At 42.7% G+C, this 27180-nt stretch overlaps 3 protein-coding genes across 6 annotated transcripts in view; 1 reads left to right on the top strand and 2 right to left on the bottom strand.

Annotated features, from left to right (window-relative positions):
- Positions 1 to 1190: 1190 nt before the first annotated feature.
- On the bottom strand, positions 1191 to 5800 carry cunh8orf89 (chromosome unknown C8orf89 homolog). The gene is made up of 7 exons (XM_076291321.1): positions 5617 to 5800; positions 4885 to 4927; positions 4608 to 4717; positions 4283 to 4412; positions 3686 to 3787; positions 3069 to 3124; positions 1191 to 2109 (listed from the first exon to the last, which is right to left on the bottom strand). The coding sequence occupies exons 4-7, from the start codon at positions 4405 to 4407 to the stop codon at positions 1973 to 1975; spliced, it is 420 nt and encodes a 139-aa protein (XP_076147436.1). The 5' UTR covers positions 4408 to 4412; positions 4608 to 4717; positions 4885 to 4927; positions 5617 to 5800; the 3' UTR covers positions 1191 to 1972.
- Positions 5801 to 7615: 1815 nt separating this feature from the next.
- Positions 7616 to 21042, top strand: rdh10a (retinol dehydrogenase 10a). The gene is made up of 6 exons (XM_076290657.1): positions 7616 to 8392; positions 8881 to 9116; positions 16269 to 16367; positions 17903 to 18048; positions 18772 to 18903; positions 19095 to 21042. Exons 1-6 carry the CDS (start codon positions 8107 to 8109, stop codon positions 19216 to 19218), a joined length of 1023 nt encoding a protein of 340 aa, XP_076146772.1. The 5' UTR covers positions 7616 to 8106; the 3' UTR covers positions 19219 to 21042.
- A 5210-nt stretch (positions 21043 to 26252) lies between these two features.
- Positions 26253 to 27180, bottom strand: part of stau2 (staufen double-stranded RNA binding protein 2) — a 101604-nt gene continuing 100676 nt past the window's right edge. For all 4 annotated transcript variants that reach the window (XM_076290650.1, XM_076290652.1, XM_076290649.1 and 1 more), the window contains one exon: positions 26253 to 27180. This exon is cut by the window's right edge and continues 567 nt beyond it. The gene's annotated coding sequence lies outside the window, so the exon portion shown is untranslated.

Genomic DNA, 27180 nt, shown 5'->3' with positions numbered 1-27180 from the left:
ATCATAACAGAATAACTAAAGAAAATTTGACATGAGAATTAGCAATGAGCTTTTCTTACAACAAATATGAATCTATAGGTTTCTATGGGGAGTACACACTTCATAGCACTAGCTACTGTATGCTGCTTGACCACTAAGTGGCCTTGTGTTGCCTTTGCGTGGCCAAAAAAGTGGCACTGTGCACCCAGCAAAGGCTGCCCACCATCATGTAGCAAGCAGGCTCCATTCTTCTGCCATGATATAAAGAATATATTGTTGCAGATAAACAAAATGTAAACAAAGCAGTCCTAGTTTACCATTTTCACACTACTTGCTCACCAAAGACAGTGCATACTAGTCTACTTCTAATCAAGTTTATGTTTGCAAAGTTGCAAATGACACTGGTATTGTCAATCCTGGGTCTTTTGGTTATGGAAGAAAGCAAGAGGCAGAGGATAAAGTCACACTACATTATCAGATCCAGTCATCCATAGGCAAAACACTAAGATCAAGGGTATTCTAACGGGAACTTGATTATACTGTCCTTTTAGCAAACATTTTAGAGTAGAACTTTAATCTCAACTACTCCAATTCATCTTACCTATCACTCTCCGCCAACAGCAATAGGCTACTGTTACAGTGTTTCACCCAGCCCTATCTGCCAACAGTGATATACTTAAATCTTGATTCAAGATTCAAACATCCAGAAATTACCATGGTGCTGACTAAACTCCCTATATCTCTGTCCTCAGTCAGCCTTATATTGAGCTTTACACCCACAGCAGTCCAGCATTGTTTGGCGTCAGCGTAATGCGCCACTGTGGCCTTCAGTGGGCCTCCCACTAACGGGGCACACCACTGATTGACGGGCCTGTATTGGACAATGAAGGACGACAGGATAAAGTTGCATCTCGGCAATTGATTGACAGTGAGCTGTCAAGTACACAAATAGTTCACTTCTCCAAGGGCATGCAGCTTGTGCCATAATTCTATAAGGTGATCTAGTGCAAAAAAAAAATCAATTAGGTTTTGCTGAGGCAGCGTGACAAACTATCAGATACTTTTGCTTCAGAGAATTGAGAGGGGTGCCACAGAAGGGAGGTAGAGTAAGTAAGAAATAATCTCACAGTTTCAGTGTTAACCTGACCATGACAGAATTAACAAATCAATAAAAAGAATCAAAAGGTTAAGGATCCCAATAATGCCTTTTTCTGTTCTATTCCATATAAGTGCATTTTCCTATGCTATGCAATGCAATGGTGTTATTCATTAGTGTATTTTAATTAAACATAAAAACGAAATGGGTATTTGAAGTGATCTGCTTACATCTCATATCGAGAGATCAGATCAGTAGCACCATGGAGGTATGAAATGGTTCAGCACTACACCACTCTTCATTAACACAGGTAAACACAGGACACCCTTCCTTTGGATTTAAGACTTCATGTTGACAAATTTGGTGCACTCCGTTTTTAGACTGCAAATGAGATGAATACTTTTTAGATGTTAAGATTGTTTAAAAAAAAAAAAAAAGTTTGAAGTGTACTTTGAAGTGCATTTCTTCCATGTAGATGGTGATTTGGCACAACGCTGTTTTGTTCTACGGCAGTGATAAGTTCCCACATAACAGCTGACTTTTGGTGCGGATCTGGTCTTGACCTGGCCCAGATCTTCATGACTTACACAGAGCCAGGATGAAGACGGGGTTCCCCACACTGTTGAGTGCTCCACCAAGTTTCAGACAGCGGCCTTCTTCAGGCACAACAGGTGTTAAAATTTTTCAGGCACTGTACATCTGAGGGTTTGTAACTGAAACATTGAACTTTTTTATATATATAGACCATTGAACAGTGTTTGGACCCTCTGTGATTTCATGATTTTTGCCCTGGCACATGTGTGTGGGATGTCCATGTTCCTCCACTCTCTCATGCCAGACTAAAGCCAGATCAGGGCCAGATCTGTACCCAGAGAGGGTCAGCTGAAGTGGTGGCCATTAGTCCTGTTTCCTGCTCTTCTTCATCTTTTTCATTTTCTCCTGTCGGATGGTCTCCCCCTCCAGTGATGAGATCTCAGAGAGCCTTTGGATGAAGGAGGCTGTCGCCCCCGCCACAGGATCAGGAAAAAACTGACCTGCAATACAAAAGACATCCACATAACGCCCCACAAAGGAAACAGAACCAGCTAATCCAGGGTTTCACAGTGCTGGTGAGGGGATGTGTGATTGTGCGGGGGCGTGCTACCGATGCTTCCTTCTTCCTGGTCGCTGAACACATCTCATTCAGCTTATCGAAGGCACTGTAATCACCAAAGGACTTCAATCATGTGTGGCAGGGGACAGAAGGGAAATTAATCATGTGGTTGTGTTTGGGAGTGTTGGGGGTGTCCCCTTGACTAGGATTGAGAAACACTGAAACATTGGGGTTAGTCAAGCCAAGCCCGTAGGACAGAGGGAAGTGACAGCCATATCACCCACAGCAAAGCGGCTCTTGACACTCAACTCTTGGCCACACAAAGCCGAGTCATACCCTCCATGGGGCGCTGGCCCGTGCGCGCGCTTAGACAAAAGGCTAAGTGGATCGCGAGGAAGTGTCTATAGAGGGTCTCTTTTTTTTTCTCCCCTTGGGTTGTTATTTGTAAAGAGAGACATTTGTTGAGGAGTGAGACTGACTGAATGTCAATAGCAGCATGAACAGGTGGAGTTCAAGGGTGTCAAAGTTCTGTGGCTCCCCTGGAAAAACAGTGTTGTTTGTCCAGCACTTAACGTGTCGAAAAGGACACTTCACTCGGAGCACTTTTCATTCTCTCTGATTCTTGCCAGCTCAGGCAACATCAGGTAATGCTAATTCCTTTTCAAAGCAAATTGTCTTTTCAAACCCATAGGCCCAACTCTTTATCTTTAAGTATGGTTGTAATCCAATAATGATGACAACAAATGGTGTGAGCACAGGAAACAGACTAGTAAAGTGCTACTCTATCACAAGATTTGCAGATTAAAGAGATTATCCTATTACAGCTACGCTCCACAGTCAAAGTGAAAATGTTTACTGCAAACAAAGTCAACTCCACTATACCTGAGAACAGACACTTACTTTTATGGTTTGCACCAATAGTAAAAAGGCTGCACGTGCGATTACTTATTCTTGATCTGAAAAAGAAAGAATTCATATGTACAAACTGAACATAGGCTAATATATCTTACATCTACATACAAATCAATGTTCTACGTGTAAACAACTTTTCCAGTTAGAGATGGGCTTTTGAATTGAGGGTTTGGAATGGCATTTTTTGACAAAAAAGGGCTGTTCAATGACAAAATGACTCAAGCATCTTTATAAGACATGAGAGATGGTATGTATGTAGGGGGTTTCACACAAAGGCCCAGTTCATTCCAGGTCACCCACTTGTCCACAGCCTATCCCCAAAGAATGGACCAGCAATTAACCAGTTCTTCATGTCAGTACTGAGATGCATCGTTCACTACAACTTACAGATATTTTTGTCCAAATCTCTTACTGCTCTGATTATTCAATTGGGTTTAAGCTATGCTAAATTATTCAAATAGGCTCTAACAGTGCTGTAAAGTTTGATTGTACACTAATATATTCTGTGTCTGGCTGTACACTAAAGAGGTGAACTTTTAGACATTTTGACTCCGTTCAAAAACCATACGAAGATAAGTACAGATCTTTGTAATTCCCCAACAAACCTGTGTTTAAAAATTTCAACCGAGAGCAACTTTTCGGGGGCTGCTGAGGTAGCTGGTAACAGACGACTTGGAACTGAAGTGAGATCATAACCTTCAAAAGGGCTGAAAAAAAAGGTTATAATTAAAAGTGAGTCAAAGCCATATATAAGACAATAAGATAAAATATACAAGAGATTTAATATCACACACCAAACCTGCTTAGGCTGCTGTTAAAGCAACACTATGGAGTGTGGTCATGAGGAGGACAAATAAGCACATGTGTCCTTCCCACCAGTCATCCATGATATGAATTACTAGGTGCAGTTCTTTGTTCCAGTGGGAACAATTCACAAACATGGAAGAACATTTTTCATGAGAAGATGACATTGCTGACTTTATTGTCAAAATGCTCAGGGTAATGTGTGTAAGGATTGTCATGTATTTTAGGTAGCAAGCTTGCTATGTTTTGGATCAAAACCGCCATAGTGCTGCTTTAAAATGTGGTGGGAGACCTTTAACATCATTCGTACATAATCACAATGGCTTTCCGAGCCTTTGAAATGTATCAGTGGCAAAGTATGATCAGGCCACAACAGTTGTGTTTTACCATTTACTCACCAACATGTCTTAGAGGGGCTATTACAGGCCTGCCTCAGTAGTGAAAACCGCTGAAAATTATTTGATTTCTGAACCTGATAAGGCCGAGGTAGAGGAGACACAGCGGTGGTTGTTTTGAGGTACATCTCATCTGTTACAACAAGAAAAAACAACCATAACTAGTCTGCTAAAACACTGTGTCCTTTTATTCATTTTCCCTAAGCACTCTGAATTACTCCAAAATAAATGTTTTGAGCGCCATCTACTGGCATAATATGTTAGGACTATTTCCAGTTGCATTGAACCAATTTGAAAATAATATTCTATTAAAATAGAAAAAGGTTACCTTTGAACTCTCCATTTTTCCATCTTCTGTCAAACAAGAAATGCCTCCCACAATTGTCCTTTTCTAGGACATTATTCTCAGGGGGAAATATGGCCTTTGGAGATCCAACACTGTGAAAAGATATAACTCTTAAGGTATGTAGCCTATCACAATAGCTGTGCTCTCCAAAAAAGTGAATGAATAGCCTACATTACTGTAGCCTACACTTAAATCAAGAGAACAATAAAGTGGGCTACGAGTTTAAAATAGACTTAACCTAAGAATATCCACAACTTACCTCCCTGGACATTTTGCATCCAGCTGACTGACACTCTTCAGACCTAAAGATTTCAACAAATACATACAGAAAGTGGAAACTAAATAGATCATATGACAACCGATGAAGTTGAAGGTGGTGAAAGCTGACAGTTGCAATGGGCCTTCTAATACTAGGATACAACTTAAAGCAACACTATGTAATAATATGCCTTTTTGTTAAGGTATGCTTTTATCAGCAGGCAACTAGTTTAGCATCGTCTTCAAATTTATCTTGATGGTATATGTTCATGCGAAGTACAGGTAAACACATGTGTCCTTTCCATCAGAAATGCAGGATACACACTAGGCTATGCATATTTTCCAGGCTGGAACACACTGAAAAATTGAAAGAAACCTTTTACAGCATGATATATTTTCTGTTAACAAGTTTCTAGTAGTGTCAGTAAGGCTCAGAGTGGTGTTTGCAAGGTTTTGCATGCCTTTTAAGTGGCTAGACACTATTTTTTAGACCAAAACTTACATAGTGCTGTTTGAAATAGCCTCAGTTATTCATCATCCTAGTTAGGCTATACAGACTAGCTGGACATCAACTTGTTTTAGATGGTCAATAACAGTAAAAGTTAGAATGGCAACTTATTGCAAGCCAGTTCCGCCTCCTACATGATACAGCCTACAAAGTAATAAGTGTGAAGAAGGAACGAGCAAACTACACAGGCTTAACGACCATCACACTAGGCTATAGCCTACTCACTGTTTTGTATTGGGCATTTCTTTTTCGGTTCCAAGAGGTTTGACTTCGGACCAGGCAGCTTTTCTCCAGACAGTCTCAAATTTCCATAATTGTGTGCCAGGGCTCCGTAACTACTGACACAGTGCAAAGGTAAATAATGAGAGTTGATGTCATGGTCTCTGTTTCCGAGAGACGATGGAAGCGTCAGAAACTTCTGAGTCGGAAAGGTGTGCATTTCTATTGATGATAATACTCCATATCGTTTAGAGTGTCCATCCGGCCAGAGACTGAACGACCTGAGTCCATTTAAATCGGCTAAAATGAGCTGGTGATAATGACAAAGAGACAGACTACCAGCCCAACAGTGATGGCTTGAGACCTGCTCCCTTTCCTGTGAGTCATTCTGTTACCATAGTGACCAACGCTGTAGTTGACCTTGAAGAGTTGCAGTGTTCGGTTCAAACAACTGTCTCCAGACTACCCTGCTCTATGTTGTTAGGTTACCCAAACAAAAAGTACCTCTTTACAGTTATAACAATGTAGCCTTCCTCGTGTGACTTGCTAACAATGTCACAGCGTAACTTTATAATGTAGCCTATGCTGTTGTAGGCTAGCCTACACTTCGGTAGGCTTCTCTATGCATTAGAACTCTTGGGAAGATCAGAACACCGTCTCTAAAAACATGCGCATAGTTACCAGAATGTAGGCATGTGAATAATCCACTAGGTGGAGGTGTCCATCTGCGGGAAAGAGACAAATGCGCGTGCATCTTAACTGTTTTTCGATGTGTGATTGGAAAGAGTGAATGGATACGTGCAAGAATGGATGACTGTCTGATCTGTGGATTAATGAATATTTAGCCTACAGAGGCACTTTGCATTTTCCACAATGCGTCAGAGCAATCAGAGCTTTATTGCAGCTGCTGCTGACTAGGACTATAACTATATCGTCTTAAGATTTAATATTTCAATCTCTATAGAGTTTGATTGTACAAAAAAGCCAAGGCTACTTCTCCTTCATATTTAGACGATTATATGCGACTGTCTGGTACGATTTTGCTATAGGCCTACTGTATGTAGGCTAAATGTAGGCTACAAAAGGGTGTCGAGATCTTTTCTTTTAAATTATTTGTTTATTAGCCTACATTAGGCTATGTGTCTTGAAAAAATAAAGTTGTTTTGCTTTTGAATGTGACTTGATTATACAAAGCCTTAGTAGGCTAATCAGGTGCATGTATAGCCTATTGAATCAATGTGCGCACAGAAACAGAAGCGCGCTCTAGACCAGTTACCGACTTCAAGAATCCAGTGCGTGATCCGAGGATGAGAAGCTTGACATTCAGAGACACTGGGTTACATGCATAAAATAGTTTGGTGTGCTTTATCTAAACCTCTGACATATCCCATTTGTAGAACCTTGGCATGCTAAGACATAGGCTACGAAGTGTAAACTTACCACAATTATTCAAATTAGATTTAATAGATATAGGTTGATACCGGCGATGCTTCCGTGTTTGCGCGTTTCTATATCAATAAATGGGTCCAGATATGCTGTTGTCTCTATTAATGCCCGATTCGACATTTACGCAGCTAACAAGTTGTTAACATTCATAGAAAAATGTAGGGCTAAGGTATGGCCGTAATAATTTGCAAAATAGATAATAAAAACAAAATATATACAAGACCACTTCCCTTTAACACGAGCCAATGCCATGGTTTATAATAAACTTGTACCGATTCACTGTAAAGCATTTAATCTATAGAGGTGAAATCATAACTTGCAACAGTAGTGTTCTTCTGTATGCAAACATAAAAATTGCATCAACGGAAATTCTACAGGGCGGAATGTTAGGCTACACCATACGTAAAGGAATAACTTACACACTGAAGACACACCTCTAGTCTGAAGAGAGGCGCATTTTTATCAGGCGTTCTTGCGATTATCCCTATGGGGTCCTTTTAGGTAACGGGCTGGTTTAAAAAGAGCGTGAGGCGCAGTGGTGTTATGAGATCAGTCGAGAACTGTCAGTCTCGCAGAGGGCGACAGTAGAGTGGCAGCTATTTGCTTGTAACTCAGTTTGTGTATGTCAGTGGCATCAGGGTACTTTGATTGCGAGGCAGCTGTTCAGTTGGCAATCTACTAAGTTCTGAGTAGGTTATTTCCGTGAAGTAGAATTATCTTATTCTTATATTTTTGCTAAATCACAACACTACAAAGGCACTTAATTTATCTGCAAGCCTTGGTAGGTTAGAACGCTATCTTAATCGGCAGATCTACCAGTTTGTCACCTACATTGCGCGTCTGTAGTGGGCTACATTGCGGTAGATATATTGAAACAAAAATTATAGCATTTAATTTATATATTTAATATATTCTATTGCCAGTTCGTAATCGTATGCGTCTCAGTTAGGCTACAGTCGGCAACTGTAGTTTGCAGTGTACTCATCAGAAGTTATAGATATTATATGTATTTTTCTCAATTTAAAGTTGTCTCAGCTTGAGTTTGTCGCCATGATTAACATTCTCGTGGAGTTCCTGGTGGTGATTCTGAAAGTTCTATGGGCTATTGCACTGGCCGGTCTGAAATGGCTTGTGAAACCCAAGGAGAAGAGTGTCGCGGGACAGGTGTGTGTGATCACCGGGGCTGGTGGCGAACTCGGGCGGCTCTTCGCTAAGGAGTTTGCTCGGAGGCGAGCAGTCCTGGTACTCTGGGACATCAACAGCCAAAGCAACGAAGAGACTGCGGAGATGGTGCGGCAAATCTATCGCGAGCTGGACAGCCCGATGTCTAAAGACGGTAAGTGCTATGTGAAGTATTTAGTTTGATAAGAATGTTTCTTGTATTGCTTTTGGTAGCATTGTAGTGATATGGTTGAATACAATAGTACTGTTTCAGCACTATTGTCTGATGATTCTTAATCAATTGTTGCGCGCCCTGGGCACAGGGATTCATTTTTGTGCGTATTTGGACATGTTTCACTTTCGATAACTGTATCTGCTGCGCCAATACCATATGATTGCATACATCAAGCTGCATGAACTAACGCCATGTGTCTACTGTTAGGCTATGTCTGCGCTCGATATTTTATTTCTAACCTGGTTGGATACATCTATCTATTGGGAAAGGTCCCATCCAATAATAGTCTATGCATTTCCACGTTGTTAAATTAAGTGACACAAATTAATTGTCACTTAGAAACATGCGGGCTGATTTGAATTGCTGTGTTCATGTGAATGGATATCGGTTTTTAAGCCTCAATTCAATTTCTCCTGGTGTCCACTCAGGAGCCCTTGGCGGTGTAGAGGAAGTTCCACCGTTCCAGCCGCAGGTGTACACCTACACGTGTGACGTGGGTAAGCGGGAGAGCGTGTACTCCACTGCGGAGAAAGTGCGCCGTGAGGTGGGCGAAGTCAACCTGCTGATCAATAACGCCGGCGTGGTGTCGGGCCACCCTCTCCTGGAGTGCCCAGACGAGCTTATCGAGCGGACCATGGTGGTCAACTGCCATGCACATTTCTGGGTAAGTCACCACCTCCCAGCCTCCCAACACCCCCATCCCTCCAATGTCTTGTTATTCTTCAGTGGTTTTTACTTGTAAGAGTGTAGGGCAATTTGTTTAGTGAGTCATAACCTGCATGGGAATCTGCTGGGAATATGCGTGCCATTATATTGCGCTGTGTTATAATTTTCCGTTTATGTTTATGTAGAGAGTCCTGTGTTAATATCTGATTTGGCCTGAATTCCTTCTTTGGATCTATGCTAAATTATATGTTTCTTGCAAAAAAGTCTCCCACCCATGCACGCCAGTAAATGGCCACCCCTTCAGTTCCTGGTATTTGTAATTGTGCCAAGCATGGAAGAATGTTTCCTCTTTCGTTGCATGCCTTCTCATAAGCCCTCCTATAAACTTGCCAGATTTGGACTTAATAGAGATGGTATGGGATACTGCAGGGCTAGAAGATCTATTCTCCTCTTCTCACCTGTGTAGAGAGACTTGTGTGTTCCTCTAGTTTTGCGCGCCAAAATTATCTATGTCACCATACGCCCCCGAAGGCAGTTCTTTGGCAGCTCGAGCCAAGAGTTATGCTTTGGCACATCACTCCCTCCAGGACAAACAAATCTGCCGGGTCGGGTCCGCCCGCCGCAAAGGCTTGTGCCGGCACATTCCAGGTTGTAATAAATGCCGCAGACCTACTTTTAAGGCCATTGTCCCAGGGTCCTGCGTTATCCATTTGTTTCTAATCCTCCCCCCCACACACACACAGCCACACACACACACACACACACACACACCTCCCAGCTCTCTTTGTTGGCCCCAGCCAAAATTAATATTTATTGTGGAAACGGGATGTACTGCTGATAATGCCGCCGACGCGCACAAGAAGTCGCCAGGCCTGTGATGGAGTGGGAATGTGAGCAAAGGCCTGTTTTACAGTTGGCAGATAGTTGTGGATATAAACAAGCCCTGCAGAGATGCAAAGGGAGGGAAGGACAGGAGAGGGGGGGAGGGGGGTAATGGGGGGTTAGGCATGGGGGTGGAGAGGCTGTGGATAGCACACACTGGGAACAGTCTGCTTGCGCTAGACCCATTAATTAAAAACTCATTGAAGGGCACATCCTGCCCAAGGGTTTGTACCATTTGTGTGGGGCTGTTCTCACTTTGGCCCCCGCTCTAATTAACCTCATGTTAGTAAATGAGTCAACGTGGAACGTCTGTGAATGGCATTGTTTAGGGGGGACCACCCCTGCGGTGACTGTTGTGATGGGAAGGCAATTTAGTGTTTAGAGACCTGTGGAGATACAAAGTCTCACTGATGACTTGTTGAAGCAGCGTCACACTCTGGAATACACCATTCACACAGTGGTGAGCCAAGACCATTGACGATTTGAATAGGGGTAGATGAGGCAACATTTGGGGTGTTAAAAAATGTTTCTGAGATACTCGGCTGATCCCCAAAGCCAGAAGAGACTTGCAGTGTTGAACAAAGAGAATCATGATCAAGGCATTTTGTGTTGTAGACAGGTTGATATATTAATATGTATTTTTTTTAAGGTTTTATTTATTATTGGAAACTTCTTATTGGAAAACACTATGCTGCACACTACACTCTACAGAGCCGGAGCACTATTGCTCTTAACCGTCGGCCGTCGTGTCCATGAGGAACGGTTTGTTATCTCACACGCTTGCTGGCTCTGGCCAGTTGTAGTAAGCCCGTCTCAAAAGTCACGTAGGAGTTGGGTTTCTCGTTAAGCCTGTTGCTCATGTTTTCTTAAGCCCGATGCCGTGCGCGGCTTCTTTTGGGGGCACAAGATGAAAGGGGGTCCTAATGAGAGGGGACAAGCAGGGGACGGCACAGCGGAGGATGGGGCTCATTAGACTCTTGGGCCCGTTCAATGGAACCTGGACCAACATAGTTTTTTTCCGCCGCTCCTTTTACGCAAACACATGTAATCTTAATTGGTCGCCACATGCAGATGGTGTCTAACACAATGCTTTGATATTTTTTCCCCCCTTTCTGCTTTTTTCTTTTTTGTTCTTTTTTTTTCCCCTCTGTGTCATATCCTTAAACGGTAGTGACGGCACACTACAACAAAGCTTCTTGATTCATTTCATTAAAGTGGGCTTTCAAAGCTTCCTAAATACATTGAAACACTTAGGGTAATTGAAGTGACGAGTGGCTGAGTTGGTCGCTTTAGAAAAGGGATTTCAGTGCCGCGGTAGTGGTGTACTTAATTGGTGTTAGTGCTGCTAAGAGTGGGGTAGAGGTTTATTCCGACTTACTGGTCTCCATGTCCAGTTTCTCATGTTTGCCATCGGTCAGCTGCTTTCATGCTCTAGTAGTGTCTATTGACATGAGCGGTCCCGAAAGAGGATGACTTTGGAACGAGTCTGGTGTTTATCCGTGCACCATATTTGGTCCAGAATTGGGCCAGAGGTGAGCCGAGCCCCATTCCAGAGTCTGGAGATTGCATTTTTTTTTTTACCCCATCCAGCCTGGATTTGACACTCAGGGCAATGGCAGTCAACTCAGAAGCTGGATGTATATGGGATTTCCCCCCCCCCCCTCAGCTGGCCTTCCTTGTTTTCACTGCTTATTATTTTAACATCCTCAGAAAATGAAACAATAACTTGACACCGCTTAGACATTCTTTGGTTTATTATGCAAGTAGTGATGGTTTAAAATGGAAGTTCCCCCACCACCACCCCCTTCCCCCCTTCCCCCTTCTCTTCACTCGCCTTCCCCTCACTGGCTCTGCCGAAGTTTCTCATGCTGGCTTTACAACTGATCCATGTCAGACTGTTACATTTTCTTGAACACGACCTGGCAGTTGGCTCACCAAATTAATTTCAACGCTCCGCTGCCTCTCAAAATGGAAGCGGGTGGGCGGGAAGGGCAGTCTCCAGATGGACATCATCTTCCATGTTTTTGGATTGCCTGGTGGGAATGCAACTCACATGTTTTTAAAAAAGAGAGCGAGGGGGGGAAACGAGAGAGAGGGAGAGACAGAGGGAGAGGGAGAGAGAGAGAGAGAGAGAAGCAGGAAGTGAGGCCATTATCTAAGTGTGGTCCTTTGCCAGGCTGCTCCGGCTCCGATCCGCCCGGGCCCCTGATCTTTCCGGCCCCTCTCCTCTTCTGAGGGGCTGCCTGCAGCTGCCTGGGAGTCCCAGGACTGGAGCGGCCCAGTGATCGCCTGAGCAGAGCAGCGCACGCTTCTCTCTCTCTCTCTCTTTCTCTCCACCTTTCTTTCTATATCTCTCACTCACACTCCTTTCTCATTTCTTTCTCTAACTCTCTCTTTCTTTCAAATGTCACTCTTCCCCTGTTATCTCCCGACTCTCTCTTTTCCCTTCTGTTTCTTGTTTCACAAATACAATCTCTGTTTATCTATTTGATGCCCAGGGCAATGGCTTCTCTTTCACTCTCTTTCTTGCTTTTTTCGTACACACACACACACACACCCCTATGATCTCCTTTTCTCTCTATCTTCCCCTCTCTCTCTCTCTCTCTTTCCCATTAGCTCTCTTTTTTCACAAATACAAACTCTGTGGCTGCATTTTTCTCTCTCTGTAAGTCTAACAAGTGTGCGTGTGTGCGTGTGTATGTGTGTGTGTGTGTGTAGGGAGGGAGGGGGGCATGTTCAGATTCAGCATGATGTTTATCGCTCTGCAGCTGCAGTTGTAAGCCTGTTGTTTTTTTCACACAAAGTTCCCCCTCTCACACTTTTATAGAATATTATTTTGCTCCCTCGAGTTCCATTAAGAAATGCCTGCAATACATGTGCAGACCACAACCGCCAAACTAAATTTGTATTCCTTTATTTATTTAATTGTTTATTTGTCATTGTTGAAGTGGCATTCCACTGGCGTGAATGATAGCTGCTGGACGATGCATCATCAGCAAACGGTGTGGGGTCTCCGCAGTGGCGGTGGAGGAGAGAAGGGGACCTCTCCGGGCGCTCTCCCCAGAGGGAAACCAGTCTTGTATACAACCAAAACTGGTAATAGGGAGCTGATGCTTGACCCACTTATCTGACAATTGGTTTCTTGTCTGGGGGATCAGCTTGACAAGATGCCAAGCGACAGGAGCCAAGTTCTTCAGGCTGCATTCCTGTGCGACCAGGAGAAAGGGAGCAGCCATCCAGAAGGGTCTTACTTGAGTAGTTTTATACGGGCTCCGGATCCACTGCACCTGTACACCCTACTTGACTCGCCTCTGCTCATATTTACAAAAACGTTCTGATCCAGTGAGCTCCGTTGATGGCCTCGGTTAACTCATTTGGGTATTGATGTTGGCCATTAAAAAGGCCGAAGCCTGGTTTGTGAGGATTTACAAGATAATTATTCCTACCCATCCATCGTAACCCATAAACATGGTAAACATTATCTAAACTTTTGACGGTTTCGTTTTTTTAGAATCTTTTTTCAGATTAATTGTTAACACTATAGGGATATTTTGTGGGGGAAAAACACTTGTAAAACGCCTGAATTGCATCATCAGGCTTAGATGCTTAATTTGTTTGAAGAAAGAAGTCGTCAAAAAGAGAATCAATTTCTGGTCTGCTTTCTTTAACACAGTGATTGGTGATGTACACAAGGATTGGGTGCTGACCAAACCACATCAATTGTGCTTTGATCAAGTCGATCATAACAGAAAAATGCCCCTGCCTCAATAGCAGACCAGTCCAGTTTGCACAGGGGTCAACTAATTACTGGCCATCTGGTGTTTTTCCTCCCACAATATTTGTCCATATTCCTGTTGGTCAACCAGAGGGATTAATGTGGACTGACACCGCAGCTGTAGGGAGCTTTGTGCGCAGAAATGCACTTGGTGTTTGTCTCAATTAGGCGGCACAACAGGCATGGAACCACTGCAAGGCCAAAGGAAAGCTCTCCGCTGTTGGAAGTTAATTTAGCGTAAACGGGAACGTTGAGAACCAATTACGGAAGCTATGAAGTAAGACATGAACTCCTGTTTGGTTTCACACATTCCGTGTCCACGAGGTCAGGCGGGCCATGTCCGATCCGCACGGCCTCTCCATGAGCGGATAGAGTATCAGCAAAGGCCGATTTGCAGTCGACAATGTCACTTTTATTTCCCACACCACAAATCGTTCTCTGTGTTGCTGTTATTTTATTGAAGAAGGCTAGCATCCAAACCCTTAAACCCTCTCTGTCAACACCAGCATTTACTCAAACCTTTAAGCTAATAATGGTACCGGAATTGCCTTAAATGCAACTCCAATTGCATCCTATTTTGCGGAGTGAATGCTCTTCTCCAGGCCAAGACTGAAAAAGTAATCTAACCTTGTGCATTGGCAGGCTCGATCGACTTTATGGCTTTCCAAATCAAACTTCAATTGTGTAGATTGCGGAGTTTAGAAGGTGTTGGCATATTCTGGATATGGGCACTTTCAAGCTAATGGTTCATTTGCACGCATACTTGCTGACCACCATTTTGGCTTGCAAAACCCCTGAGCAAAGCCCTTGGCGGTTCCAGATACTCTCCCTCAATTGAACCCGTTGAACAATAAGCCGCACATTAGGAGCCATTATTGCACTTAATGCTCTGGAAAAATGCAGATGTCACCTCGGAAATTAGAAGTAGTTATATGTACTGGACATGTGTATGTTTCTACAATAATGAGTCCGTCTTTTGCCAGTAACTCTAAATCACTCCGCGTTTCCCGAGTGCTTGTCGAGAGATTTAGTGCATGCACCAGCACACTCACAGCGAGCACAACTGTGTCAGAGAAACCCCCAACAGAACAGCACTCTGTCAGAACAGCATCTATAAAATGTGCTGTTAGAAGACCAAAATTAAGCACACATACACGCAAGCTGGTACCACTTGTAGGGACAGCTAATATTCTGCTGCATAGGCTTGCATTTATAAATGGTGATATCATCGCGGCTTTGTTGGAGCAGGCTGTGTTATTGTTGGCTAAATGTTTTATGTAGTTTTTCGTGGCTTATTCCATGTTCCACCGAGGATCCCCAATAAAGCAGCAGGACATTTGCATGATTCTCGTGGAGATATGCTGCTGTTCCTCAGTAAATAATATCATAAAATAGAAGGTTGGCTTTCTGCATGGATCTTTTACAGCAAACTGCATGTTCCAGGGATTTACATGGACGTTTTGTTTTCCTGTCTCTGCCATATTCATGCTTCCTCTTTTTGATTTAACGGCATCAGTGTGTGTGTGTGTGTGTGTGTGTTTGCGTGTGTTTGCATGTGTGCGCATGTTGCGATTGTGGCTCTTACTAAAGAGGTTGTCATCCCTCATGGCAGCCCTGAGCTGCCTGCAATCAAAGGGGATGGAATGCTGGCTAAAAGGCCAACACTGAGCAGTGGGTCTAAAGTCAATAGCAGAAGGGTCACTTTGTCAATATGGGCAGAAACAGGCCTTCCTTCAACACATCGCTCTATCGACAGCCGTCCACTTAGCGTGATTAACCGCGTCTAACGTTCAATGATTGTGATTAAAAGCAGAGAGACGAGCGGAAAAAAAATCTATGTCTCTCTCCTGCAGCACTGGTGTTTCATTGGTGGGTTGGGGATCGGCTTGGCGGTGAAATGGACCGAGGGAGGCGTGGAGTGATTAGGTGGCCACTGCTTTTGTGCTGCCCGCTGTCTGGTACTGGATCTGTGTGGGAAAGGAGCTTAGGCAGACAGGAGTATGTGTCAAATCTCTATGCATGTCTCTCAACAAAAAGAGGGCTTTTTCTCTCTTTCTTTCTTTCTTTCTTTCTTTCTCTCTCTCTCTCTTTTTTTTTTTTGAAGAGCAGAGACTTAGATGAGGGGCTAGTGGCTCTGCTTTGGATGCATGCTCGTAAAAGTCCATATAAAAAGAAAACACTGCAATGGATCTGGTTCAAGTCTAGCACAGTGAAGGGCCAAATCATATCAGTGTTTATTATATGTTTATATTTACCTTAAAGTGTATGATCACATGTGTACTTTACAGAGATGACTCTGTAGACAACATGCCTCGATATTTGCCATAGAGGGGAGCAGCGTTTTGTCTTTGAAGAGGGGAAAGGATCAAAGGGCTTTGGCAAACCGCATCAGCAAAATAACTTTCTTTTTTTCCCCCTCTCTCTCTCTCTTTTCCTCTCTCTCTCTCTTCCTTTCCCTTCCTCCCCGCTTCTCTCCCACTCTCTCCCTCTCAGACCACCAAGGCATTTCTTCCCAAGATGTTGGAGATGAACCATGGCCACATTGTGACAGTTGCCAGTTCGCTCGGTCTCTTCAGCACAGCTGGTGTGGAGGTTAGTACACTCAGCATCCCACTAAATAAATCCATTGGCAGCTCCTGAAAAAAAGACATAAAAGAAGAAAAAGCAAAAGAAATACAGAAAGAAAGAAGGAAGGGGGGGGGGGGGAAGAAATAACACAAAACTACCCCCCCCCTCCCCTTCTTAACACCACGTTTTCTTAAAAAGGACAGTCTGTTTAGAGACGATTCAGCAGGCCGCTTCTCGCTGCGGCAGAGAGATGGCGCGCAGTGGAGTGGGCTCTCCTTGCCAATTAAGGAACAAGATGGCGCCTGGGGGGCATCTCTGAGGGGCCCTCTGTGTCGGCCGGTGGGGGTGCCGGGCGTCCTGCTGGGCCTTGGCTCGGCCAGAGAATGGGATGTCAGGCATACGCCGGAGCTGGATGTCTCTATCAGCGCGGCGTGAAAAGGACAGAGCTCCTCGCTCAGTGTGCAAACTCTTCGGGCGCTATTCAATGGGTTTTGGCTTTGGGCGGGGAGGGGAAGGGAGCAGAGGGAGAGGGAGGGAGGGAGAAAAATCAATGCTGTTTTGTGTGTGTGTGTGTGTGTGTGTGTGTGTGTGTGTGTGTGTGAACAATAGTTATGGCTTAGCTGAATGCGTCACAGTTCATGGAGCTCTGGAGGAGTCTAGGGCTCATTTGATATTCTAGGGAGGGTGTATACAGTATGTCTCTCGCCTCCAGTCCAAAACTGGTATCTTTTACCCACCCGACCCCCCCCTCTCCTCGCACACACACACACATCTTGCTTTGTTGTCTTAGCTGCGCACGTAGGCTACACTTTAGTTTTACAAGCCCTCATACATAACGATTAGTTGCACTTCAAAGCGAGCCGGGCACAGTCAATGTTGACCTATTATGCTTCCTCGAAATGCGCTGAATGCGATGCTTTATGATTCGGCATGAGTTTGGCGGGAGTCAACTGTGCCAGGGGAGTGTTGTGGGCACAGGCAAATCTCTTGATCCACGAGTGTTTATCTACACACATCTGTGTTTGCCCGGGCTCTTTTTGAAGATTAAGCCTGCCGTCGACCACATCAAAACATGGAAAAACATTTCCATGAATCGCCAGCATCTCCTGATCGACCAGAGAAGAATCCTAATGAAACTTGAGAATGGCCAAAGAAAAAAAGAGACAGAGAGAGAGAGAGAGAGAGAGAGAAAAACTTTACTTGCTTGTTCTGTGTCATTAAGCGTAGTGTACAACATGTTGCCTCAAGGGCAACTGATAGTGTTCACCTTTTTAAAATGGCATTAAGCTTTAAAGGCCATGTTTTCCCCCTTTCCCAGAAGCTTTGACGTCTTGTCGGAGCAGTTGTTCTCTGAAATACTCCCCCTCACTGGCAAAGACAAGACAGTTCACTGATTGAATAAACACAAATGACGCACACATTTGAGGGAGTTGTTTCTGAGAATCTTTCTCAGATACGTCGATAATGCAATTTCCCCATCTCAATTATAGTAAATGTTAAATGCAGGACTAATTGTGTTGGTGAACTTGAACAAAGACACTGTCCTTTGTCCCTGTCAGGATTACTGCTCCAGCAAGTTTGGAGCCATCGGCTTCCACGAGTCCCTGAGCCATGAAATCAAGGCGTCTGAGAAGGACGGGATCAAGATGACTTTGGTGTGTCCCTACCTGGTGGACGCCGGCATGTTCCGCGGATGCAGGATAAGGTGAGGAGGAGCATCCGTCTCCCATTTGCCTTTCAGATGAGGTATTGGGTTCAAGTGGACAAAGCTGTTGACCAGGCTGGGGCGGCCTTGCCTGCCCCTCTTGACATGTCACGGTGGTCTAGCCTTTCCCCTTAGACAATGAGGGCTCTAGATGGTTACTCGGTGCTCATTCACCTGAACAGGTGCATGCAGGATCTTTTTACCCTTAACAATTTACATCTCTTCACAGTGTTGTGTGTGTGTGTGTGTGTGTGTGTGTGTGTGTGTGTGTGTGTGTGTGTGCGTGTGTCCACACTACACCGAATGCTGCCGAAACATTGTTGCATATTATATTGCTGGGTGTTGATACATCTATCTACAAAGATTGTGATACATGGGGCAACTTTTTGAGCAATGTCACAGGGTAACCACCTAGTGGGTTCCAGTTCCATGTGTTCTGATTGGATGATCATGATAATTTGCCTACTAATGATCAAAGTTCTCCAGAAAAAAAGAATTGTTGCCCTTTATCAACATACCAGAAGAACAGAACTCGGAAACATTGGACAGCAACATTGTTGCTTTGTGTATCATCATCTGAAGAGGAGCATGAAATAGTGTTCCAGAGTGCTTTACCTTCAAAGTTCAAAATGTGGACGTGGTTGAATGCTTTGGAGTGGACATTGTGAATGTTAGTCTTTGTTCCACCATTTTCACGTCGTTCTCTCTATTTGTTTCCCACAGGAAGGAGATTGAGCCCTTCCTGCCACCTTTGAGGCCGGAGTTCTGTGTCAAACAGTCCATGAGGGCCATCCTGACCGATCAGCCCATGATTTGCACACCTCGTATCGTCTATATGGTCAACCTTATGAAAAGGTGAGTGATCCCCATAGTTTAGGATGGGATATCTAGAATGCTAGTTTAGTGGGATTTCCATGCAGTCATATATCAGCATGTTTAAGATGAATAATCTGAGCTTTTATCTAAAGGGTACCTTTGGATATAGATATGAATATGCTCACACATTAATCGACTCTTTTTCCCTCTTTCTACGGTTTGTGATGCAGCATTTTGCCCTTTGAAGCCATCGTCTGCATGTACCGGTTCCTGGGAGCAGACAAGTGCATGTATCCCTTCTTGGCTCAGAGGAAGGAGTTGATGAACAACAACGAAGCGAAGAATGGGATCTAAGCAGGGATGGGGCACTGATCCCAAGTCACACAAGGGCACATTTCCTGATGGAGGAAAAGAAAGGATGAGACCACTGTGGAAGAAGAAGATGAAGAAAGACGAGAAGAAGAAGAAGAGAAACGGACAGAATCAAGACTGGTGCACTTGCATTGAGCCGATGCAAAGGTTTACCATATTGTTCCTCTGGAACAAAGAAAGCTGTGTACTACACTAAGGATTTATTTGTCTTTCTTTTTTAAAAAAGGTTTGTTTAAAGAAACCAACCATCTATATACAGTGTCAATAGTTTTGAAATCATACATAAGGTATTCAATAATTAACTATTTACGTAATGTAGTCACCAGCAATATTTAGTGTCTTTGTGAAAATATACAGTATGTTACTGTACGAACAGTAAATCTTGTCACTTTTGTTTTAATTTGTAGACATGCACTGTAACCTCTTACTTTCTCTACACTGCCAACTCAATTTGTGTAGAACAGTTCAACATGGCATTTTTTGTACCACTCCCCAGTCCAACAGTGTAGGGTTAAACACCAGGAACTTAAGCCCATAAATATCAAGAGGTTTACTGCTTTGGACCGGTCCTAGCATGTTTCAAATTTGATAAGGTCAGTTGATGGAGTGCCAGATAAAATATTTTATCCATTTCGAGTCCCTGCCCTTGACCAAGAGAGCATTCACCGCATTCCGATTCTCCTCGGCAAATCTCAGAGGTCCAGGGATCTTTCCGCAGCCTCACAGAGCCTACCAAGAAAGAGGGAGGAAGGATTGGTCAGCTGTGGTCCAGCTTGTCCGTTGTGTACTAGGTGAAAAATGAAGAATGTCCCAAGACCCAATGTGTTGGGTCACTTTTATGTCAGTTAATTAATACAATTAAATCAAGGTTCCCCTCAATAACAATAAAATGCAATAGTTAACATCAACAAGGCATTAACAGAAGCACTTAATGATTCTGAATGTCTAGTGATGCAGAGTGATCCAGAAACATACACATTTCACATTATTTATGTTTTATTAATACTGATGTTGATGATATGTCCATGTTAATTAATGCATTGACCAATGTTAAACAAGGGAACTTTAAAGTGAAGCAATTCTAAGGCAACCAGTTTTACTTTTCTTTTATAATAAGATGTGCCAATGCAAAATGCCTTTTGCAACTATTTCGGTAGCTGTACCCGATTGATTTTGTTAAACATCACTGACATTGACATAGTCCTGAATGTACAGTATGCAAATGACATATTTTGGTTTCACTGATTTGTATTTAATGTTATCGCATTTTGTTTCAGTTTTTGAGACACACATTTTGACACCCCAAAAAATTCACGCAATAGAAAAGTTAACACAATAACTGTAAAGGTGGATAAAAAAAATGTATATGGAGATGTACTTTATGTCGTTCAGTGCTAACCACAGACACATTTCACGTATTTGTGAGGACATCTGAAAATGTTGCATTCCTAAAAAAATCTTCCCCCGTCATGTCTAGTGGAGTGTTGTCTTTGATCTGTTGTGCGTATTCAATCCACTGACCATTCAAATGACACTACAGAGATAGATATTTGGATATTTTGTATGCTTTTAGGAACACATGTTTTTTTTTAATGAAACTACATTCCAATAGGCGTCATTCCTCCTCTTGACAGCAATGGGCCTAAAAATCTCTACCTCTTCATTTTTGCCATTTGTTGACCATGACATGCGCCTCTTTTTTGTATTTTTTTTTTCTTAAGACTGCTCTTTAGAGGAGCAAACAATGTGGTTCTGATGTTTAGTGTCTCTACCTAACTTAAATTAATAAAGTGATTTAGATTGTTATGTATAGAGTCCTCATTTTCTTTGAACACATGAGTCCATATGAATAAACTCTACAGTCACTTTGTGGCTGCGCCACCAACACCTACTACTCAACATTACTGTAAGTCATTCTGGATAAAAGCAGCAACTACAACATGTCTCAATAGTCATTGATAAGGTAATTATGGGCACATTCTTTCCATTACTAAAAAAAAGCAACATTCATCATTTAAATGCTCAGGAAACTTTAACTCCCAGTAGTGGCCATGACACATCAAAATGGTCAGCACTGCACCTCCCGTTGCATCTGTGATTAGTAAGCATGGCCACACGGTGCTGTGCTGTGGCATGACATGGAGCAGTGAGCTAAAGGAAAAAGGAAATGGTTGACCAACATCGGCCTTGGTGGGCTTGTGCATGGTGCCTTCCACACATCCCAGTTCAAAGAAGAGGTGGAGGAAACGACATCATGATGTAGCTCATAACATTCTGTGTGTATGTGTGTGTGAGAGAGAGAGACTGACAGGCCTTTTTAATGTAACCTGCTCCATTACATTTTAAATTGTGTTAGGGTTCATGTGAAGATTTACTATCGATGAGCCATCAACAATCAAATTAGGAGTACCACTGCAGTTTCTCTGTACTAATATGAGGACACACTAGAAGAAATACTTTCATGTTTCTTTACAAATTTTTGTTTAAAACATACATTTTATATCGGGTTGATTTTGCTGTAAAATCCAATTAATCCAGTTTTAGCTCTTCCCGCTCACCTTCCAAAATAAAATGAGCCACAACACAAAATACACCCTCTTCTTCCTCCTCCAGCAGCACGGTTCAGCTGGACTTAGAAAGCCCCAGAACAATCACCTATAGTAGATCATCACCATCCTTCCTCTTTATTCACAACATCCAGCATCTCTACACACTTCAAAAAATGTCTGTCTAGGAGCGCTTCCTGGACTCAAATTTGTTTGTTTGAGGTGCTCTTTGGATGGGAAAATGTAGATGAGAAAAAAACAGGGGATTCCAAAGCACTCTCAATTGTCAAAGGTTAAAAAGCCTTTATTTTGTTGGCTTGGTTACATTTAAACCTTTTAAAAAAAGGTTTTAAAGGTTTAAATGTAACCAAGCCAACAAAATAAAGGCTTTTTAACCTTTGACAATTGAGAGTGCCTTGGAATCCCCTGTTTTTTTCTCATCTCTACACATTTCTTCAAATAGGAAACTGGTCAACATTCATACTATTTCTCTTGAAGTGTTTATAAATTAATATATCAGTAAGATTAGTTGTAATAGCAATAAGAAGTGGTAGTAGTAGTGATAGTGATACTGATGGTTGGTGATGATGCAAGTAGTAGCGTCTGAATTGGACTAGAGCTGACATACAGTAAGTGACGTGAGCAAGATAAAAAAAGAAAGATAACTGACTACATGACTCATCCCACAACTCTACATATTGCTCCTTGTGAAAGACTTACGGAGGGAACCTTTGGTCATGCTTTTCTAAAAATGGGGAAGTGGAGAGCTCTGTGTACGCTACACTACACTTACTACGACACTACACTTGTGGGGTTCGTCATTCTGTTAAAAACAGTTTCACGGAGTATCGTCACAATTTCCGCTTAGATAACCTATGACAACCAAATGTCCCTCAGGCAGAGGAAAAAAAAAGAAAAATGAATGTATGATCTCATTACGTAAGTGCATTTAGAATTAAGCTGAGTGTAGAATTTTCGGATGAAAAAAAGTCTTTGACAGGGATTGTACTTTGAAAGCAGAATAATGAACATGATTACAGCATCATCATAACAGCTTGATGTTTATTAATATTTACACAAACCCGCAGTCAGAAGAAAGAAGAGAGAAAAAAGGAAAGAAAAAGTCCACCCCACACACAAAGAAAGATAAAAGAAGTAGGACACATTCACACACAACTAACTAATCAATCTGATTAAACCAGTAGTCCAGGAGGAAGAGCGTTTGTAATGCCCCCACCCTCCTCTCTCTCTCTCTCTCTCTCTCTCTCTCTCTCTCTCTCTCTCTCTCTGTGTCCTTTGGGCGGTGATCTTAGGGGCCACGAGCGCATCAATACTGCCTGCCTCCCGAGCTGGAAGTGTTCAGAGGCATGACTAATTGGCGTGGATGAAGTTGCTTGGTGGGGAGATTAGCGCTAATGCGAGAGAGAGCCGTCTTGACAGCCTCAATCCACCCCCTCCCCCCCCAACACACACACCACACACCACACACACACACACACACACACACACACACACACACACACACACACACACACACACACACACACAGACTAGTGCCAGCAATCACAGGCAAGCAGGAGCATCAGCAGCGGGAGCAGGAGGAAGACGAGGACACTCCACCACCTGACTACAGGGGAGGTTCATCAGCAAACACAAATCATCAAATCCAAACCCTGATGTGATAAAGGATGAAGGACACCTGCAGGGGGGACATGATTACTTCACCTATCAACTCACCTCCTAGATTGCCCCAACAGTTTATCAGTTATCATTTTGATTGTTGATTGCTCTTGCAAGAAATGTTGGGGTTAAGTCATAATGACCACAGACCACACACACTTTCAAAAGAAACAATCCAACAACACACAAACTTAATATTGTAAAACTGTGGCAAAACATCCCTCCCTCTCAAAGCAGGTTAGCTTTCCTCCAGTTAATTGGCCTTCTTTTAATTAAGCCCCAATTGAAAGGTTCTTAAAAATGGTCGATAGCACATAATTCTACTGGAAAAATCAATTGCCTTGGCATCTGTTCAGCTAGTGCATCACTAAGTCCAAAAGCCATATTGATTTTGTTCTATTTCCAGCACACAGATCTCATCTTGTACACTATGAAGGGGCTATTACTGGCCATCCGTCCAGAACCTGCATACATGTTCTCTAGACACACTGACACAAACATCTGGGTTGTCGTGGAAACTTTATGCCGGCAACATGCAATTGCTTCAGTTAAGTAAGTTTAGTGATGAGTAGAATTTCAGTGGAAAGTGTTTTTTTTAAAGAGATTTATACTGCAACAGGTTTTGGGGCTGTTGTTATTTCCATATTTGAACGTGTGGACACTGTTCAGTCTTTTTTAAGCAGACGTCAAGGCTTCATAAAAGTGAGGAAGAAATCATACAAAGGTTATAACCAATATCGTCATCATACTCAGTAAATAGTAATCACACAAACTGGCTTGACCACTTCACTCGATATGGCCACTTACTACAACTTTTCATTCCAAGCATTTACAGCACTATTTTGATCAGTAGTACCTGTACAATTTAGACAGTAATAGGGCTACAAGTCGTCGATCATTCCTGGAACTACTTGAGTACAGACACTGAGTTTGAGAAGCACATTTATAACAGCAGGGGCTTATAACATGCCATACACAGGGTGCTAATTAGTTTGTAGGATTTAAATTGCATCAGATATTTTAATGCACAGATAACTAAGAAGTCTTGGCGCTATGAAAACACACAAGACAATATTTTCTAAAGGATTGGGTTTATACATTTATAATATTAAGTATAACATATATATTGTGGCAATTAACGCTCTGCCACTAAAACTACGTTAACACACATTCATCAGCCTGATCCAATCATCAATGCTTGTAGTATATTGGAATAAACAGACCATAACTTCCTGTGACAATTACTTTTTCTGGTAATCCTCATCCCCAAAGGTAAACCCTGATGTGATTTAGATTATAAGACAGAATGTCCATATATCTTGACCCCAGCCCCTCGCTTACAGCGCATGAAAGTGTGTGTCTGTGTGTGTATTTGAATGTGTGTGTGTGTGTGTGGTTGTGAGAGAGTATGTATGTGTGTGTGTGTGTTGTTGGGGGGGGGGGGGGGGGGGCTTAAGGTTTAATTTAATAATGTTCACCAGCATAGCCAGGCGGTGACATAAGACACTTAACAGCGCTCCACGCTAAAGATGGGAATGGGCTTCAGGGCTGGGGCTGCATCTGGAACTTTCTCATGTCAATCTGAGGCTGCACCAGAGCGTTTGTTATTGGGTTGCATGGCTACATATCAATTTAAGCAAAGTATCCAGTTCTACACAGAACCTCGCCGGCCGCACCATTCCAAAGCATGCCTGAGAAGTCCATTATCTCACCAGAGGGAGAAACAGGACGAGGAGACAAACACAGGCTCCTACACAGACACTAGCTTGATTACTGCACAAGGGGTTAGGGGCAAACTAGCAGACACAAAGACCAGAGCACAGCCTGAGATGTGCACACAGTGACCAGCAACACACATTAGCGTGACTGTGCAGACCAGGAGGACACTTTATCTTTATTAATCTTTATCTATTTGAATGACGCTTTCATCTAAAGCGATTTACAAATGTTAATTAATTGCAGGGCAAGGGTCACTGGAGCAACTAAGGGTTAAGTGCCTTGTTTAAGCGTGGCAGCCAGGAATCGAACCCATGACTTTCCAATTGCTGCAGGTAACTTTCTGGTTACTAGCATGGTTCCTCAGCCACTACACTATCACTGCCACAGCTTTGGCCCTTATCTGACATAAATTCAGGTCATGTTAGGACTAGAATTGACCGCCACCCAGGCAGTGGACCACTGTCTAATAATCCATACTTTTGCCGTTTATCCAGTGACTGTACTTGTGAGTGTGTATTTTAGCTGTGTAGTGGCTTAAAATACCGTTGATAAATGACTTGTAAAAACTTATGAACACATGGAGAACAGGACAGATCTTTTTGATGAAGATTTCAAACTTGACTTTGATGCAATGTGGAGGCTGACGTGTGTAAAGAGATAATTGGAGATGAGAGCCTCAATAAGGCCTCTGTCTCTCAGGACGTGGCATCTAACCGTAACTCTGTTGACACAAGCATGCGCTCCCGTTGCTTTCTCATTTACAAGGACAAAATTAAACTCTCTCTCTGTGGTGCCTGGCCTCTGTGAGATGTGGTCCCTTCCAGGACAAAAAGAGCACTGAACTGTTAGGCCCGTTTTGGTTTGTTTTTACACTACATGTGATAGTTTTCATTTACCACCTGCTTTGTTTTTTGCTGAACTGCACAACAGAAGATGACCTTTAGGAGGGTTGATATTAAATCAACTCCTAAATTGTTCTAAAGGTCTTTGAATATCATCTGATGGTGTCTGAATATCATATCGTTTGAATATCATTTCTGTCACACAAAAAGAAGACAATCTGACACAATATCAACACGAACTGATGTGATTTTACTGCATTTCAGTAACGTTTTCTGACACATATTTGTCATCATAGCATGTGTTCAAACAAGATCCTTCAAGATGTAGTCTTGGCTTTTCGATGACATTTCAAGTTGAAAGGAGAAACAGTGCTCTACATAGCACGGCTGCTTCTCTTCTCAAAAGGGTAACCTCAGGATGCAGACGTTAAAAGCACTCAGTTGATGCCTTGGTTACAACACACAAAATGGGTGTAGATGTGTTTAAACAAAACCATGGGGAGCAAGACATAGCCATGAAATAGAATTACTAGATCAGCTGAGAGGTTTTTTTTCTTAGTCCAATCCTATTTTTGTGCTCACACACGGTCCTCTTGTTTCCATGATGAAGGATGTCTCTTTTTGGCCCTTAGTGTAGAGTGAATGCCCACCAGCGTTTGTACACCACGACCTCTCCAGTAATTCTATTCCAAGAAATCAAATTATTAAGGGCAGAACAGTACTCAGAAAGCCAGCACCAAGTCCGTTTGGCTTGGGAGAACTCCACTTGAGTTGCTGGGGACTGCCCTGCGACTGATTAATTCTAAGACCAGTTTATTTCCGCTTTAACATGGAACTCTTTAGTGTTACTCTGCAAAGTCAAACACATCCATATAGATAGATGAATGTCAGCATAAAAGGTTAAGCTGGGTGACTATATATGAAGACAACAACTACAACGCTCACAGCACTGGCATTGGTTAATTTTTAAATAGTCAAGCATTGTTATTTAATAGATTAAGAACAAAACAAGAAAAAAAGAAAATATACCTTCAAAAAAAATCTGCTACTGCCCTCAACTTTGTTTTTCTGTTGTAACATTTCATTCTCAACTATGGCATGATGGTTGCATCGTTTCATACATACCAATTGCTGACTATGTTTTCTTCAAATAAAGA

This window comes from Alosa pseudoharengus, unplaced genomic scaffold (genome assembly GCF_046254945.1).
Source record: "Alosa pseudoharengus isolate Yale_2024_CS ecotype anadromous, Long Island Sound unplaced genomic scaffold, YU_APseudo_1.1 YU_APseudo_1.1_scf_18, whole genome shotgun sequence".
NCBI classification, from domain to species: Eukaryota; Metazoa; Chordata; class Actinopteri; order Clupeiformes; family Clupeidae; genus Alosa; species Alosa pseudoharengus.
Note: the sequence above shows the minus strand (reverse complement) of the source record. Positions and strands in the feature narration are given on the sequence as shown.

What these genes read in the sequence shown, in the direction of transcription:
- rdh10a (XM_076290657.1), top strand. Translation starts at nt 8,107, where the DNA reads ATGATTAACATTCTCGTGGAGTTCCTGGTGGTGATTCTGAAAGTTCTA. An exon ending in ACTGCCATGCACATTTCTGG is followed by an intron (nt 9,117 to 16,268) that starts GTAAGTCACCAC and finishes TCTCCCTCTCAG; the next exon opens with ACCACCAAGGCATTTCTTCC. An exon ending in TCAGCACAGCTGGTGTGGAG is followed by an intron (nt 16,368 to 17,902) that starts GTTAGTACACTC and finishes TGTCCCTGTCAG; the next exon opens with GATTACTGCTCCAGCAAGTT.
- cunh8orf89 (XM_076291321.1), bottom strand. Translation starts at nt 4,407, where the DNA reads ATGTACCTCAAAACAACCACCGCTGTGTCTCCTCTACCTCGGCCTTAT. An exon ending in GTTGAAATTTTTAAACACAG is followed by an intron (nt 3,125 to 3,685) that starts GTTTGTTGGGGA and finishes TTTCTTTTTCAG; the next exon opens with ATCAAGAATAAGTAATCGCA. An exon ending in TATTGGTGCAAACCATAAAA is followed by an intron (nt 2,110 to 3,068) that starts GTAAGTGTCTGT and finishes TTTGTATTGCAG; the next exon opens with GTCAGTTTTTTCCTGATCCT.